Source organism: Oryzias melastigma, linkage group LG9 (genome assembly GCF_002922805.2).
Source record: "Oryzias melastigma strain HK-1 linkage group LG9, ASM292280v2, whole genome shotgun sequence".
Taxonomy (NCBI): domain Eukaryota; kingdom Metazoa; phylum Chordata; class Actinopteri; order Beloniformes; family Adrianichthyidae; genus Oryzias; species Oryzias melastigma.
Window position 1 is genome coordinate 27087307 of NC_050520.1, and position 13367 is coordinate 27100673.

Here is a 13367-nt window from a genome sequence, read left to right on the forward strand (position 1 = left end):
GCTGAGTGTCAAGCTTTTCATATACAGTATATATATATATATATATATATATAGAAAGCATTGAATTTATCTCAAAGCATGAAAAGCCCTTTATAAATAAAGTTTAATGACTTGGAAGAGCTGAAGTGACTCCAGTCGATACTAAAATAAAAATCATAGTTAAATAGAAATGTAACTATTTTGTTGGCAAGTCAAAACAAAATAAGGAAAGATGTCATTTTCAAATGATTTTATATCATTCATTAAATTATGATTGATGATAAGTTAAATGAATGCATGCATGAAATTGAGATGATCTCTAGATCTCAAGAAAACATTGAAATCTATGATTGTCTGCTGTATTGTAGAATAACTGAGACACATTATTTCTATTAAAAACAAGCAAACAATTATATTTGACCAAAAATATGGTGGAAAAAATAAGCATAGTGTATCCTGGAAGAATCTCTAAAACAAATCCTTCCTCATTTAAGTGACTGAGGCAAAAACTGCACTTCTTTGTAACAGGGAGGAGCCCTGGCATGTTGCAAAAATGGTGAAAAGCTACATGCAGCAGCACAACTTACCTCAGAGAGAAGTGGTGGAGTCCACGGGGCTCAACCAGTCCCACCTGTCCCAGCACCTCAACAAAGGCACACCCATGAAGAACCAAAAGAGAGCTGCTCTGTACAGCTGGTACGTCAAGAAGCAGTACGAGATCAGCCAGCGTGAGTACACAACTCTTCCAGTCCAATCATCCTCTGAGACTGAGACATTTCTCTAAAAGAAAATGTTGTTTCATTGCAGAGTTCACCAATGCCAAACATGGCCTCACAATGGTGGAGGAGCAGGGAGAGGAAACCAAGAAGGGACGGAGGAACCGCTTCAAGTGGGGCCCTGCGTCTCTGCAGATCCTGTTCCAGGCCTACGAGCGACAGAAGAACCCCAGCAAGGAGGAAAGAGAGGGGCTGGTGGAGGAGTGCAACAGGTGGGGGAGATCATTCATTTTCTCATTGTCTCATAATTTTCTGTATGAGTTGAGCTGCAATCGAATCTTTGGGATGGTCTTTGTTTTTCAGGGCAGAATGCCTCCAAAGGGGCGTGTCTCCGTCTCAGCTCGCTGGCCTGGGCTCAAACCTGGTTACCGAAGTGCGAGTGTACAACTGGTTCGCTAACCGCCGTAAAGAAGATGCCTTCAAACACAGGCTGTCCCTCGACACACCGTACGGCAACCAGTCTGCTTCCTCTAATCCTGCCCTTCCTGCAAGCCCGGAGCACGGTAACTCCTCCGCTTCCAGATCTACAGACATGCATTCTGATCCTAAAGAGCTGTAAACCCTATGATGGTAACTTGTGTATCTCAGGTGTGAAGTTCACCCAGCAGATGTCATGTGACACAGTGAGCTCAGCTAGAAGCAACGGAGGGGAGAGAGCAGGGCGCCTCATGGTCAGCCCCATCCAGCTGGAGCCCAGCCACACACTCCTTGAGAGCCATAACCCCAAACTGGTGAGATTCTGCCTCGTGGTACCTCATCACTTTAGAAGTAAATGTCCTGCTGTCATGACAACCATACTTTCCTGTGGCTGCAGGTGTCCGGAAGCGGCCCATTGCCTCCAGTAAGCACCCTGACCTCTCTGCACAGCCTCTCTGCCTCTCCTGCTTCCTCCCAGAGCCTCATCATGGCCTCTGTGCCCAGCGTCATGAGCCTGGGGGAGTCCTCTCTTCTCATCGGTAATGCTTAGAAAAATTCAATTTCCTTTCTGCGGACAGAAATGAAAAAAAAAAGTTTTTTTTTGGCTGGAATTTTTCAGGTTTGGCCTCCACACAGCCTCAAACCGTTCCTGTTATCAACAACATGGGGGGTGGGTTCACGACCTTGCAGCCGATCTCCTTCCAGCAGCAGCTTCACGCGTCTCACCAGCAGCCCATATCCCAGCAGCTCCAGAGCCACATGGCCGCCAGTCCATTGATGGCTACCATGGCCCAGCTTCCATACCACAGTAAGGCCGCGCCCCCACCTCAAAGTCAGCGGAGACACTGACATACAGACTCATTCATCTGCTACTCCCCACAGTGTACAAGTCAGACTCGCCCCCATACCACTCGTCCAGTTTGCTGTCACAGGCCATGGTCATTGCTGACAGCAGCAGTCTGGGGACTCTGACCAGCCTCGCTGCAGTCAGACAGGTACCTGGATGGGTTTCTTGTTCTGTTTACAACCTGGTTCTACTTTCTAACCCCAATCTGAATCCCCCCCCCCCGAAAGATTCTCACAACAGACCCAGAGGAGCAGACAGACCCGCCTTTACAAGAAGATTCTATGCATCTGCAGCCACACACACCTGTGCCAGGTAGAGTGAATGACCAAGAAATGTGACGAAAACTTGAAAAACTATCATTTATCAGTTATAAAAACAAAACCAAGTCAAAAATGAATAATTTGGATTCCATTCAGGTGGATCAAAGAGAACACAGAAATTAGTATTTTTTTCAGATTCTGAATATTTTTCAAACATATAAAACATGAAATAATTTTTAAAAAGTTTCCATTTGGCTGAACTAATAAATACATGTCCTAAAAGCAAATAGGCAGAAGCCAATTCATATTTAAGTCTATCCCTTTTGTCTACTTTTCACATATTAGTCAACAATATTCCACATAATTATATTTTCTCTTTTTCCACTTTAACCAAACCTGTTTGTTTTTACTTTTTTGCTGACATAAAAAGATCAAAAAGTGGTTTGAAATTTAAAAAATGAAGCAAAATCAATATACATACACACTTGTATATAAACTTTACAAATATTTATGGTCAATAATAACTAATGAAATATTTTAAATGGAAATTTTCTACCATGTTTTATGGCCTGGGGGGTTTTAAAACAAGTCCCTTTCACACGTGCACACACACCTCAACTAAGGAGGCTAAAACTGAATCCTTCAATCAGAGGTTAACCGTTGTACCTTGGCACCTCCTTTAAAAAATTTCTTCCAAATCTACAAATGTGACTTTCCTCAAATGCTTCCGAAGTATCCTAGGACAGTTGTACAGAAAGAAGTGGGAGAACTGAGAAGACACAGGGAAGTTGTTAGAGTATTAAGCAGAATGTCTCACAAAACAGCATATAAATAATTTCAGTGCGGACACTGAGATAAGATTCTGTTAGTCATGATGCTCTAATACAGGGGTGGACAAAAAACGGCCTGGGGGTCATATACTCATTACTGGGCCCGTTAAATTATTTGATATGGCCTGCCAAACTAAAATAAGTCATTTTGATTGCCCTTATGTTTCATTTTCCCTTTAGTTCAGGTGTCTCCCCACAGATGACGCACTATAAAATAAATTCACCTTTGTTCAGGAGCAGAAAGTTACTCTGCATTCATGAAGTGTTTGAAAATGTGATGTTTTTCCTCATATTCATGTGGGATTTCCAAGTTGCACAGTCATTTTTCCAATTATTTCAACACCACATGAATCCCCCCTGAGGGACATCAACCTATTGGTGAAATTGGCAGTTTTGAAATAAAATCTCCAAAATCTTGTGTTTTAAAGTAATTTTCAAACAAGAGTAATGCATGTTTTCATCCAGATCTGGTGTTATGTCTTCCTTTTACGAGGTGAATAACCAAAACAAATTTGCTGCTCTTCTGTCAAGTTTTAGAACCCTCTGTGGCCCCTCCGAGTAAGAAAGTTGGCCCATCCCTGCTCTAATATCTCTACAAGTTAATCTGGTTATTCTGCTCTGCCCTAACATCAGAATTTGGGTATGGATCAGATCAAATGTCAGAGATTTTAATTGTTATTCCACTCTTTTGACCTGAGTACCTTCCACTTGCACGGTGATGTTTGGAGAACCCACTGAAGTTGAACTCATGTTTTAGGTTAAATTAACTGTTAAACTCTTCACTCATCTTGTTTCCTTCAATTGATTCTAACAATCCAGTCCATGTAAAGAAGAAGAAAATAAAGAAATTCATATTTGCGCAATTGTAGAAAAAAAAAATAGTTTTTAATTGGGTCAAACCATTCTCATCTCTGCTGCTAAATCCTAAAAAAGATTTCTTACAGAAGTGTCACTTTTTGTAAAGGAAATCGCAGAGACTTCAACTTATATAGTTTTTTTTGTTTCTAGTTTTTCATTTAGAAGTTTATAGTCTTGATATAAAAAGTGCACCTATATGAGGTGTATGGATTTATTCAACAATACATTGAATTAAACAATGGGACTAACACAAAATGATTTGAAAAAAATGACTGCTAACTTCCATAGGATACTACTTTTTTTTAATTTCAGGTATCCTTTTTATAAACTAATATCATAGATTAATTACTATTTAAGCCTAATTTTGACTTTTGCAAAAAAAAAAAAAAAAAAAAAATCAAGTTTTCTCCTAAAATCTTGTTTTCTGTCACTCATTGCTAAGATTAAGTAGTTATATTTATTTTTTTCAACCGGTTATTCTGTGAAAACTGAATATCTTAGAAGTGCAGAAAAAGAAGCCACTTGAAATTTTCACATAGAAGTTTAAAAGATTTACCCGAAAATAGAATCTAATTCTTGTTTTGTTTTTAACAGTTTCTTCCGAAAGTCTGGAGCTGTATTCTTCCTCTCAGACCACGGAGCGTCACCAGTCTCACCTCCTCTCACCGTCACCGACAGACATCAGCTCCTACATGCCGACACAAATGGTGTCCACGGCACAGTGAACCCTCGCCGCTTATGTCGTGTTTTCCTCTTTTCTGCTGGAAATAGGGCATTTCTAGAGAAACCTGGGGACAGGGGGGGCCACAGAGATCACGCCTCAGACGGACTGACTCATATTCTTGATTAGGAACACGCGCTAGAGGATATTCACCTTTGAAACAACAGAAAATCAACTCACGATCAACACTAAAATGTACTTTTTGTATTCAAATATTTTGTAATATTAAAACAAAAAAAGTAAATTAAGTGAAACTTGAGAACAATGCCTCGTTTGTTTTATTTTCAATTATAAAAATAACTATATATGTAGAGAAGAACAATGTAATAAACAAAGCAGCCAATTTGATTCTTAACATGTTCTGTAAGATAGAATCAACTCAGGATTCTATCCCTGAAACAAAAAAATACACCCCAAAACAGTGGATATTTGTTTAAAATACGAATGTAGGTCAAGCTTTCTCCTCCGGGATTTCTTTACGCTTCTTTTTCTTTTTACCTTGACACGAGTGAGTTCCCACTGAACTCCCATTGCTTTGTGTGGAATCACAAGCTGCATTTTGTTCACTCTCCTCATTACTTTGTTTTTTCCTTTTCTTCTTTTTCTTGGGTTTCTCTTCTCCTTCTCTTGTATTTTCCTTTATTTTTTCCAGGCTGACAGCCTCTGCTGAGGACGACGCGAGTGTTGATGCGGGTAGAAGATCTTCCACAGAAACAGCTGCCTCCTTCAGCCTCGATTCCATCTCACTGTCGCTGTCGCTGCTCAGGGGAAACCATATTTATTTATAAGTACATTAATTACAAAGTAATTCAAGGTGGTAATCCAAGTAATTAATAAAACCTTGAACTTGGGACAGGTCTACGCCTCGCACAAGCTGGAGGCTCAATCACTTTCTGTCCTGGGATAGATGTTGAAAACAGACGAAATCCTAAAGGAAAAAAAGTTAAATCATTAAAAATATATACAGATAAACAAAAGCAAACATTGACTTAAGCAGAAAAATTTTACCTCCATCATCATCACCATCTTCACAGTTGGTTAGTCCCAAATATTTTGAATTTTTAGGTTGTGTCTCTGAAAGGCAACTGACAAAAAAAGATATAAAAGTTTATTTAAGTTTAAAATAAAAAAAAGCATAAAAACACATAAATTTACCTGTCAAGATAATGTCCCAGTTTTTTGGCCACATGTGTTTGAAATCCTTTGGTAACTTGGAGCTCATTGCCGTCATGTTCATGGTCAGCGACAACAACACTGTTTTCAACACAAATATCAAACTTTAGAGTTAAAAATGTAATCAGATTTATTATTTTAAAAACACACACATATGAACAACACACCCACTGAAGTTAATATAATCTATCTGCCCATTGTTAACTTTAGAATAAGGACACCACTACTCACCGTTTTGACTCCTTCACATTGCTGTCTGCATCTTAAAGGTGCAAAAGTGCTCAATCAGTAACAATTATGAAAGTTCAAAGTCAAACTTTGATTTTTGTGAACACGCATTTTACTTGCCTTAGCTACAAGAATTTAAGCCGTAAAAATTCAACTACAAACCAACGTTATGTTAATTTTATATCAGACTTTTTCAAACATGTTTAAATCATTTCATATGAATGTGTAGAATGTAAACATACAGAGAGAGACTTGACATTTTTGCAGGCTAATGGACCTGCATGCATAGTTCGTCTATTTATTGAAACAAAAAGGACAAAATAAATACAATAACTTTACAATTATAAATATTTACCCTTCCTTTTTTGAACTTGCGTGTCCCAGACTGCCTCCTGACATTTTTTCAGCTCTTCATCGTCGCTACTGCTGCTATCCGCCGCCATGTTGAACCATGTGCTAGTTGTGTTTTCAGAAGAGCATGCTGGGAAATGTATTCTTATGAAATGACTACAAAACGGGGGAGAAAAAATCTAATTTGAAAGACGATTCGTGCGTTTTATTGTAATTACTGACAATAAGATGGCATCAATATAAATAAAATTAAAAAATAACTTATTACTTTAAAGATAAGGCAGCTGGTTAGCTAGCAAGACAAAACAACAACAAAAACTCATTCCTTTTAATACAACAAAAACCTACATTTATGATATTAGCATTAAAAATGACAAGCAGACATTTATTTTTTCTTAGGCTTATTTATTTACAACAGTCTTGATAACACACCAATGTGTCACTTTTAAAATAAGCCAGTATAAAAACTGGACTGCATCTACAAAGATTACAGGAAAAGATTCATATCACAGTCTTCCTTTGCAGTTTATCTGCTGCTCAAAAGAAAAAGGGGTTTAAAAACCCAGAAACAACATGATGAATGGTAAAGTAGACTCCCAGCGTTCTCACACTCAGTGAGCCTGGGTATACAGGTAAAAAAAAGAGGTGTAACCATTGACATGAATCTCCAAGTACTGTCAATGGGTGTAACGGTGCAAAAAGGTGACACAGAGAATACATTTCCCATGATCCCGCTTACTGGTTTCCTTAATTATGATCTTTTTCTTTCTTTTACTATAGCAGTAATTTTTAGAAAATGGGCACTGTATACAAATGACAAGACAGGAGAGAAAACATTCTACTTCATACAAAACAGTATAGCATGGATACTGAGATATGACAGGTGAACTTTTGCTCTGCTCAGTGCTGGTCTACCTGTAAGCTAGCTCTCTTTACTTTACCAAAAAAAAAAAAAAAAAGACCTAGTACTATGAATTAAGGCACATTGAAGTCATGAAATAGTGTTAATGAACAGATGTAAATAATGTCTGAGTTAAAAAGCTATTTTCACTTGACAAATACAGACGTTTGGAAATGCCGCCTGCTTACAAGATCCAAAATTTTCCATCAAAGATAGAATTCCATTTTTGTTATCTCCTCTAAAGGAGTATACAGTTTAAACATGAAAGTGCCTTTCCTACAATGTCTGAAGTTTAATCTAAGCAAGACATCTTATCCTATTATTTAAAAAAGTTGCATTACTTTGAAGTTTGAGCTTTTTTAATGGTCTAAAAGCTGCAGCATCTTAACAACCTGTGGAAGTTTTCTGTGAATTAATTAAAAAAAAAAAAAGATTTACATGTACAGATAAAATCTAACGAGATGAATTTTTTCACACCACTGTGTTGTGAATTGCTGCAGAGGCTTTTCATCTGTAACCACTAAACCCAGAGACCCCAGCAGCCAAACACAATCACACTCCTATCACATGTACAATCTTAAACCAGGCCTTAAGACAATCACAAAACTCTAACCACAGTGAAGCGGACAAACGCAACAACAGATATGTTGCAGATGTAGAAAGACAAAATATTCCTTTTGATTCAGAAAGTCATGATTTTACAACCATCAAAATGATGGAATTGAACTAAAGGAAAAGGTCTGCAACCCTAAAAATGAGAACCTTATTTGACAACATAAGAACACCACTGAATACTACTTATAATGTGAACAAGACAAAACTTTATAAACTTATCCCTCCTCCTGACAAATACAGAAAAACAAAAATCTACCTTAAGTAAGACTTACTCATGCTACATCTTCATCTGCTCCTAACAATACTGAAGGACATCTACTAGAGCTTGCTTTCCTGTACAGGAAACCCATTTGTCAATTGCAAAAAATGCTTCTATCACATAAAAATCTTCATTTCAATAAAGTCAAACTGACCCAGTCTAAAGGTGGAGCTTTTAGAATTCTGTGACCCTTCCAGCAGAGACAATATTAGACCAAAACCATAAAAATGTTGCCAGTAATGCTGGAACAACAGACAAAAATCAAGACAATCAGATATAATGAAAGAAACATTGGAGTAAACACATTTTTGAAACTAGAACTCTTTGTGGTTCGGTTTGAGGAATCCTCAGTTACAGTTGAAGGCAGAATTGGCCTTTTAAACATCGAGCATGTCTGTCATGAATGGTTGAAAAAGGCCCCCAAAAATAAGCTGTGGGTAGATGATATCCAGAAGTCTATCCTCTAGAAAAAAAAGCAGCGATTCTACTCTCAGAGCCCTCCATTATAGGCATAATCAGCTTTGTTGTGCATGATGAGTTTATTGTCCACAAAGTAGAAACTGTCTGATCTGGTCTCGTACGGGTGCTCCACCATTTGGCGAACTGAACGACAACAAAGAGAAATGAAGAATTATGAAATGTGAACATATTTACTGTCAAACTGCACATTCAAACTGAGAGGAACTCACTGAGGTCGTCTGGAAGCTGTGGAAACTCATAAATGTGTTCGCATGTGTTCCGGCTGTTTGGTATGCAGAAGCCAAAGTCAAAATCGAAATTCTTGAGAAGGCGACCCTGAAAGTAATGCCTCTCAATCATTCGAAAGCTGTTTATGGGTCGGTCCCCAACTGTGAACTCAACACTGCAATTGGAGAGACAATAAACATCAGGTTTTAAAGCCAACCGTAGTGAGAGCAAGGAAGCTGCTTACCCAAAACACGGAGTGTTTACTTACGTTGCACCAACCGTGCGTAACTTCAGAAACGCTGGTGTGAACTGGTATCTGACAAAACGTCCTGCGGCAACGTCCAAATCCCCACCGTCGTCTTCATTGTCCACGGAACCTGATCAAAACCACAGACTCAGCAGGTCAACAACATTTACGTGATATGTAAGAACTTGAAAAATGTAAAGATTGTTAAAAAACACAATACCATTATGTCAAATTTAAATGATTATTCATGACTTTAATTTAGTGCAACACTGATCAAAAGTGAAAACAAACAAAAATACCTTGTTGTTGTAAAGGTTTATTTTTTCAAATAAAAATCAATTTTCATATTTCTAAAGATCTGTGACCACACTGTTTACATTTTGGAAAGTCTTAATGGATGACTTACCACTGTTCGGAGGTTTGGCAATCTCAAACAGCACTGTTCCTGTGTCAAGATCTCTGATTTTAAAACGGGTAAAGTCAATGCTGTAGATGTTGTCCTCGAGTCTGCAAAGATAGTCTGAAACATGAATAGGATAAGTTAGAAATGTTTGATTGATGAACTCATAGTAAATGAATTCATTTTTACAGTACAATGCCCTTAAATTTAGAGCTACAAATGAATAAGTCAGACAATAATCAGGTGTAGTATGAGTTTCAATATTTTAATATAAAATGCATGCTCAAATACCTATGCATCATTTACATTTTCATTGTAATAATCAGTACATTAAAAATAATCTACTGATTATGCAGTATCTTTATTCTTAATGTAATAATAATAATAATCTATTTTCTGAAGAGAATGTGCTACTTCTCCCCCGAAAATGTTGTTTGGTGCTGGTTTCATTTGAAGAAAAACATATATATATATATATATATATATATATATATATATATATATATATATATATATATATAAATTGTGGAAATGTATTTTATCTTTTATTTCTTTAGGAATTAAACATCTGGCAACAGTTTTGGTGCTCCAAAAAAACTCACTTAAGTTCTGAAGTAACTTGTGTTTGTTTCATTCGACAGTCTGATGATAAAAATTTCACACTTTCACGAGCTTCTGATGAATACATAATAGTTTTTGAACTTATTTGTTAAAACGGTGTTACTAATTTTTTGGTTTTAAAAAGAACGGAAGTCCTTACTAATTATGAACTATCAGAATAAAAGTTGCCGCTATTTCGAAAATAAAATAAAATAAATTAAATGAAATAATGTATTTGTCTTATATTTCTATAGGACTGAGACGACTAGTAATAGTCTTGGTGCTTCAAAAGTCTTACTTAAGTTCTTGGACGTATCTGAACGTTTACGTAGAGGGATAATGCAATCATGAACTGTGATTGATTTACCCCATTCTGTCTATTTGATTAGCATTGTACTGAAATGTTTAAAATAGTTTGAGGTTGAATCAACGTTAACATTAGCTTCAGTTAGCCCTACATCCTTTGTCTCAAATGAAAGCTGCAATTGCACAAGTTTTAATTACAAAAAAAATCTACATGAACCTACACCCAGGATACCTTTAGTGACAGTCCGAAGACCCAGTACATGGTCCGGGGAAATGTCTTTGCCCAGTGCCCGGAGTTCATCCTCCGTGACTACAGGCCACTTCTCCGTTTGGCTGCGCCTCGACTTCAGCTTTTTCAGCATTCCTCTACCACTTTTTTTTCAATCTCTCTGCTTCTTCGTCTCCAAGCCGGTGTCTGCTTCCGCACGTCTTTTTCTGGTCGCCTGTGAGGGTTTACTTCGAGAAACGTTCATATCCCAGACGCCACCAATAAAAAGACAGTTTTTCTTTATTTAAGAAAAAACTGTGGCTGCACATTCAAGATGGCGTGAAACGCGTACTGAGAACCCAAAAAGAGTTTGTGATTGGTTGAAAGCGATGACCGTTGTCATGGATACCAAAGGGGTCTGAATAATTTATTGCTCGGGTCTCCCCGTTTTCTTTTGACTTTTATGTGTCAAACGTTTAAAGTCTTCTTTTTATTAGAACAGTTTATCTTATCTTTACCAAATTTTACCATTTTGTATCATGCTGGTAAAATAACTTTAGCTCCTGTTAGGATATCCTTCCATTACTTCTCGTTGGATTGGGAGAACCTAATTCGTGTTGCGCCGTGTCAGGAGTCAAGTGCACCCAGAATCTCAGCCGTACCCAATGGGTGGTGCTAGTGGAAGTACCCGGATGTATTGACGGAAATGCTCTGAACAGCATCGCGGAGGTAGCCATGGTGCGGGTGAAGTCGAGGTAAAACGTGCTCCTGTGAACATTTTCTTCTATATTTTTGTGTTCTTGTTGTTTGTCATTCACTAAATGCATCCCCATTATCATCAGGTATTTGCTTTGTGAGGTTAATGTGTCGGAGAGCAGCAACCTGTTGCTTCTGGATGACCGCGCTGTTGCAGGGGCTGTGAGGTCGGCGGTGGCCCGCATGCACGGTGATTATGGGGCAGCACTCTGTAGTACACGGTTTTCTGGTAGGTATTTGTGGAAAACGTTTTCGTTTTAATACCGTAAGTGTGAAAACATTGATTTATTAAAATGAACAAAGCAAGAAAAATGTGTGAAGACGCGTGTTGGTACAAAATGTACCAACTAATCTAATTAAACAAACGTTACACAAATCAGGAAAAGCATACATTTGATCGTGCCAGTATAATTTTTTACTTTAATTTGTATATTGAAAAAAATCCTATTTTTTTTCTAATGCCTTTGTATCTATTTAACGAATAGTTGCTACATTTTAAGATTTTTTAACCTTTGAATTTTGAATTTCAATGTTTGTTTTTTTTTTTTCAATTTAAGTTTTCTTTCATTCACCTTTTTATTTTAACTTTCTATTCTAAATTCCTGCTTCAATTTTTACTTCAACAAACACACACAAAGAAAGGAAAAAAGCACATAAAGAACCTTTCAAAATTTGACATTCTTAGATAAATATGTCTACAAATACATATTTTCTTCTTTTTTTCCATTTAAGTTGATACTAAATTGGGTGGAGTCCTAGTTTAAATTGTACTTTGCAAATTAGGGAAATGATGGGGCTAATACAAAAATGTACTTTAAAGTCTAATGAAGTATTGAACTCTTATTAGTGTATTTTATTTTCTTAGCATGTGTTGTGTATTGTTCTCTCACCTTGTTACTGAGAGTTAAATTGTTTAATTGTCTTTATAGTCTCTAATTTGTTTCCTTTTTCTGTTTTTCCTTTTTTATAGTGAAATACCTAAATGCTCACACTGGAATAGTGTTTCTACGTTTCGCTAAAAGCTGCTACAAACTCCTCTGGTCTGCATTACCTTTCATTACAAATATTGAAAGTCGAGGGCAAAAAATCCCATGTTTTCTCAACTGCTTGCATGTAGGAGGTAAGAAATGCACGCTAAGTTTAGAAAGAACCTTGCTTACACATTTTGGAAATTATAAGTTTTAAATTACACATTTTCTAATTCACTGTTTTTCTGAACTTTTCCAGGAACTATTAGAACATGTCAGAATTTTTTGATCCGCTACAACGCCCAGCAGCTCCACCGAATTCTTCCTAAATGTAAAAATGAAGGTAACAGTTTATTAAATAAAGACCTTTAGGCTGAATCCTAGTTTTATTTTTTTTAACCATTGCCGTGTAACTTAAACATTTTGTAGTTACTTGGAATCGTAGTATGGAATTGGTTTATTATTGATTTAGCTAAGTAAAGAATTATCAACGAACCATTGGGAAACTTTTCTAATGTTTCTTCTTGTATTTGTATTTTGCAGCAGAAAAAGATCAACTTCGCCAAGAAATTCTTAATTGCAGACTAACACGTGGAAATAGGTCAACATATGAGGATCTATCTGAGTTTGAAGAAGATGAAAGAGAGTGATCAAAGTGTATATGTTTGATGGATATTCCCTCATCTTCACCCATTGACTTACATACTCCTATTTTGAATCACAGCAGTAAAGTTAATTTGGAAAATCCTGTTTTATTGGTTATGTGTGGTGTTTTTATTTTTTTAGAGTAAAAAAAGACTCAGGGTTCTATTGACTTTGTTTCCAAATAGAATTTTTGTTTGTCCGTCAACACAATGTAAATAATTATTTTCCTTTTTTAAAATTTTATTTAACAGCCCAAATAAAAGTAAAAAGAATATGTTCATGAGTTTGACTGTTGTGTTTATGTATTTCATCTTCAATGAAAAATCAAATGTTTC

The 13367-nt window shown here is 36.8% G+C and overlaps 4 protein-coding genes across 4 annotated transcripts in view; 2 read left to right on the top strand and 2 right to left on the bottom strand.

The window, feature by feature from the left end:
* hnf1a (HNF1 homeobox a) overlaps positions 1-4893 on the top strand; it is a 6966-nt gene extending 2073 nt beyond the window's left edge. Inside the window, exons 2-10 of the mRNA XM_024275044.2 lie at positions 508-707; positions 787-967; positions 1059-1258; positions 1344-1486; positions 1570-1711; positions 1792-1980; positions 2055-2167; positions 2247-2331; positions 4562-4893. Of these exons, the coding sequence (XP_024130812.1) occupies positions 508-707; positions 787-967; positions 1059-1258; positions 1344-1486; positions 1570-1711; positions 1792-1980; positions 2055-2167; positions 2247-2331; positions 4562-4692 (1384 nt within the window). The 3' untranslated portion in view covers positions 4693-4893. The remainder of the gene's footprint in view (positions 1-507; positions 708-786; positions 968-1058; positions 1259-1343; positions 1487-1569; positions 1712-1791; positions 1981-2054; positions 2168-2246; positions 2332-4561) is intronic.
* A 44-nt stretch (positions 4894-4937) lies between these two features.
* lg9h12orf43 (linkage group 9 C12orf43 homolog) lies at positions 4938-6585 on the bottom strand. The gene is made up of 6 exons (XM_024275047.2): positions 6445-6585; positions 6093-6123; positions 5844-5942; positions 5697-5773; positions 5529-5616; positions 4938-5446 (listed from the first exon to the last, which is right to left on the bottom strand). The coding sequence occupies exons 1-6, from the start codon at positions 6530-6532 to the stop codon at positions 5140-5142; spliced, it is 690 nt and encodes a 229-aa protein (XP_024130815.1). The 5' UTR covers positions 6533-6585; the 3' UTR covers positions 4938-5139.
* Positions 6586-6828: 243 nt separating this feature from the next.
* On the bottom strand, positions 6829-11040 carry unc119.1 (unc-119 homolog 1). Its single transcript, XM_024275018.2, has 5 exons — positions 10688-11040; positions 9556-9669; positions 9171-9279; positions 8905-9077; positions 6829-8818 (listed from the first exon to the last, which is right to left on the bottom strand). Exons 1-5 carry the CDS (start codon positions 10815-10817, stop codon positions 8706-8708), a joined length of 639 nt encoding a protein of 212 aa, XP_024130786.1. The 5' UTR covers positions 10818-11040; the 3' UTR covers positions 6829-8705.
* A 113-nt stretch (positions 11041-11153) lies between these two features.
* On the top strand, positions 11154-13310 carry pop5 (POP5 homolog, ribonuclease P/MRP subunit). Its single transcript, XM_024275019.2, has 5 exons — positions 11154-11418; positions 11506-11648; positions 12390-12539; positions 12647-12730; positions 12931-13310. Exons 1-5 carry the CDS (start codon positions 11399-11401, stop codon positions 13035-13037), a joined length of 504 nt encoding a protein of 167 aa, XP_024130787.1. The 5' UTR covers positions 11154-11398; the 3' UTR covers positions 13038-13310.
* The last annotated feature ends 57 nt before the right edge of the window (positions 13311-13367 follow it).

Coding starts and splice junctions, on each gene's coding strand:
- lg9h12orf43 (XM_024275047.2), bottom strand. CDS start 6,532: ATGGCGGCGGATAGCAGCAGTAGCGACGATGAAGAGCTGAAAAAATGT. Junction 5,943..6,092: donor AATGTGAAGGAGTCAAAACG/GTGAGTAGTGGT, acceptor TGTTGAAAACAG/TGTTGTTGTCGCTGACCATG. Junction 5,447..5,528: donor AGACCTGTCCCAAGTTCAAG/GTTTTATTAATT, acceptor TCCCCTGAGCAG/CGACAGCGACAGTGAGATGG.
- unc119.1 (XM_024275018.2), bottom strand. CDS start 10,817: ATGCTGAAAAAGCTGAAGTCGAGGCGCAGCCAAACGGAGAAGTGGCCT. Junction 9,078..9,170: donor TTACGCACGGTTGGTGCAAC/GTAAGTAAACAC, acceptor CTCCAATTGCAG/TGTTGAGTTCACAGTTGGGG. Junction 8,819..8,904: donor ACAGCTTCCAGACGACCTCA/GTGAGTTCCTCT, acceptor GTTGTCGTTCAG/TTCGCCAAATGGTGGAGCAC.
- pop5 (XM_024275019.2), top strand. CDS start 11,399: ATGGTGCGGGTGAAGTCGAG. Junction 12,540..12,646: donor CAACTGCTTGCATGTAGGAG/GTAAGAAATGCA, acceptor GAACTTTTCCAG/GAACTATTAGAACATGTCAG. Junction 12,731..12,930: donor TCCTAAATGTAAAAATGAAG/GTAACAGTTTAT, acceptor TGTATTTTGCAG/CAGAAAAAGATCAACTTCGC.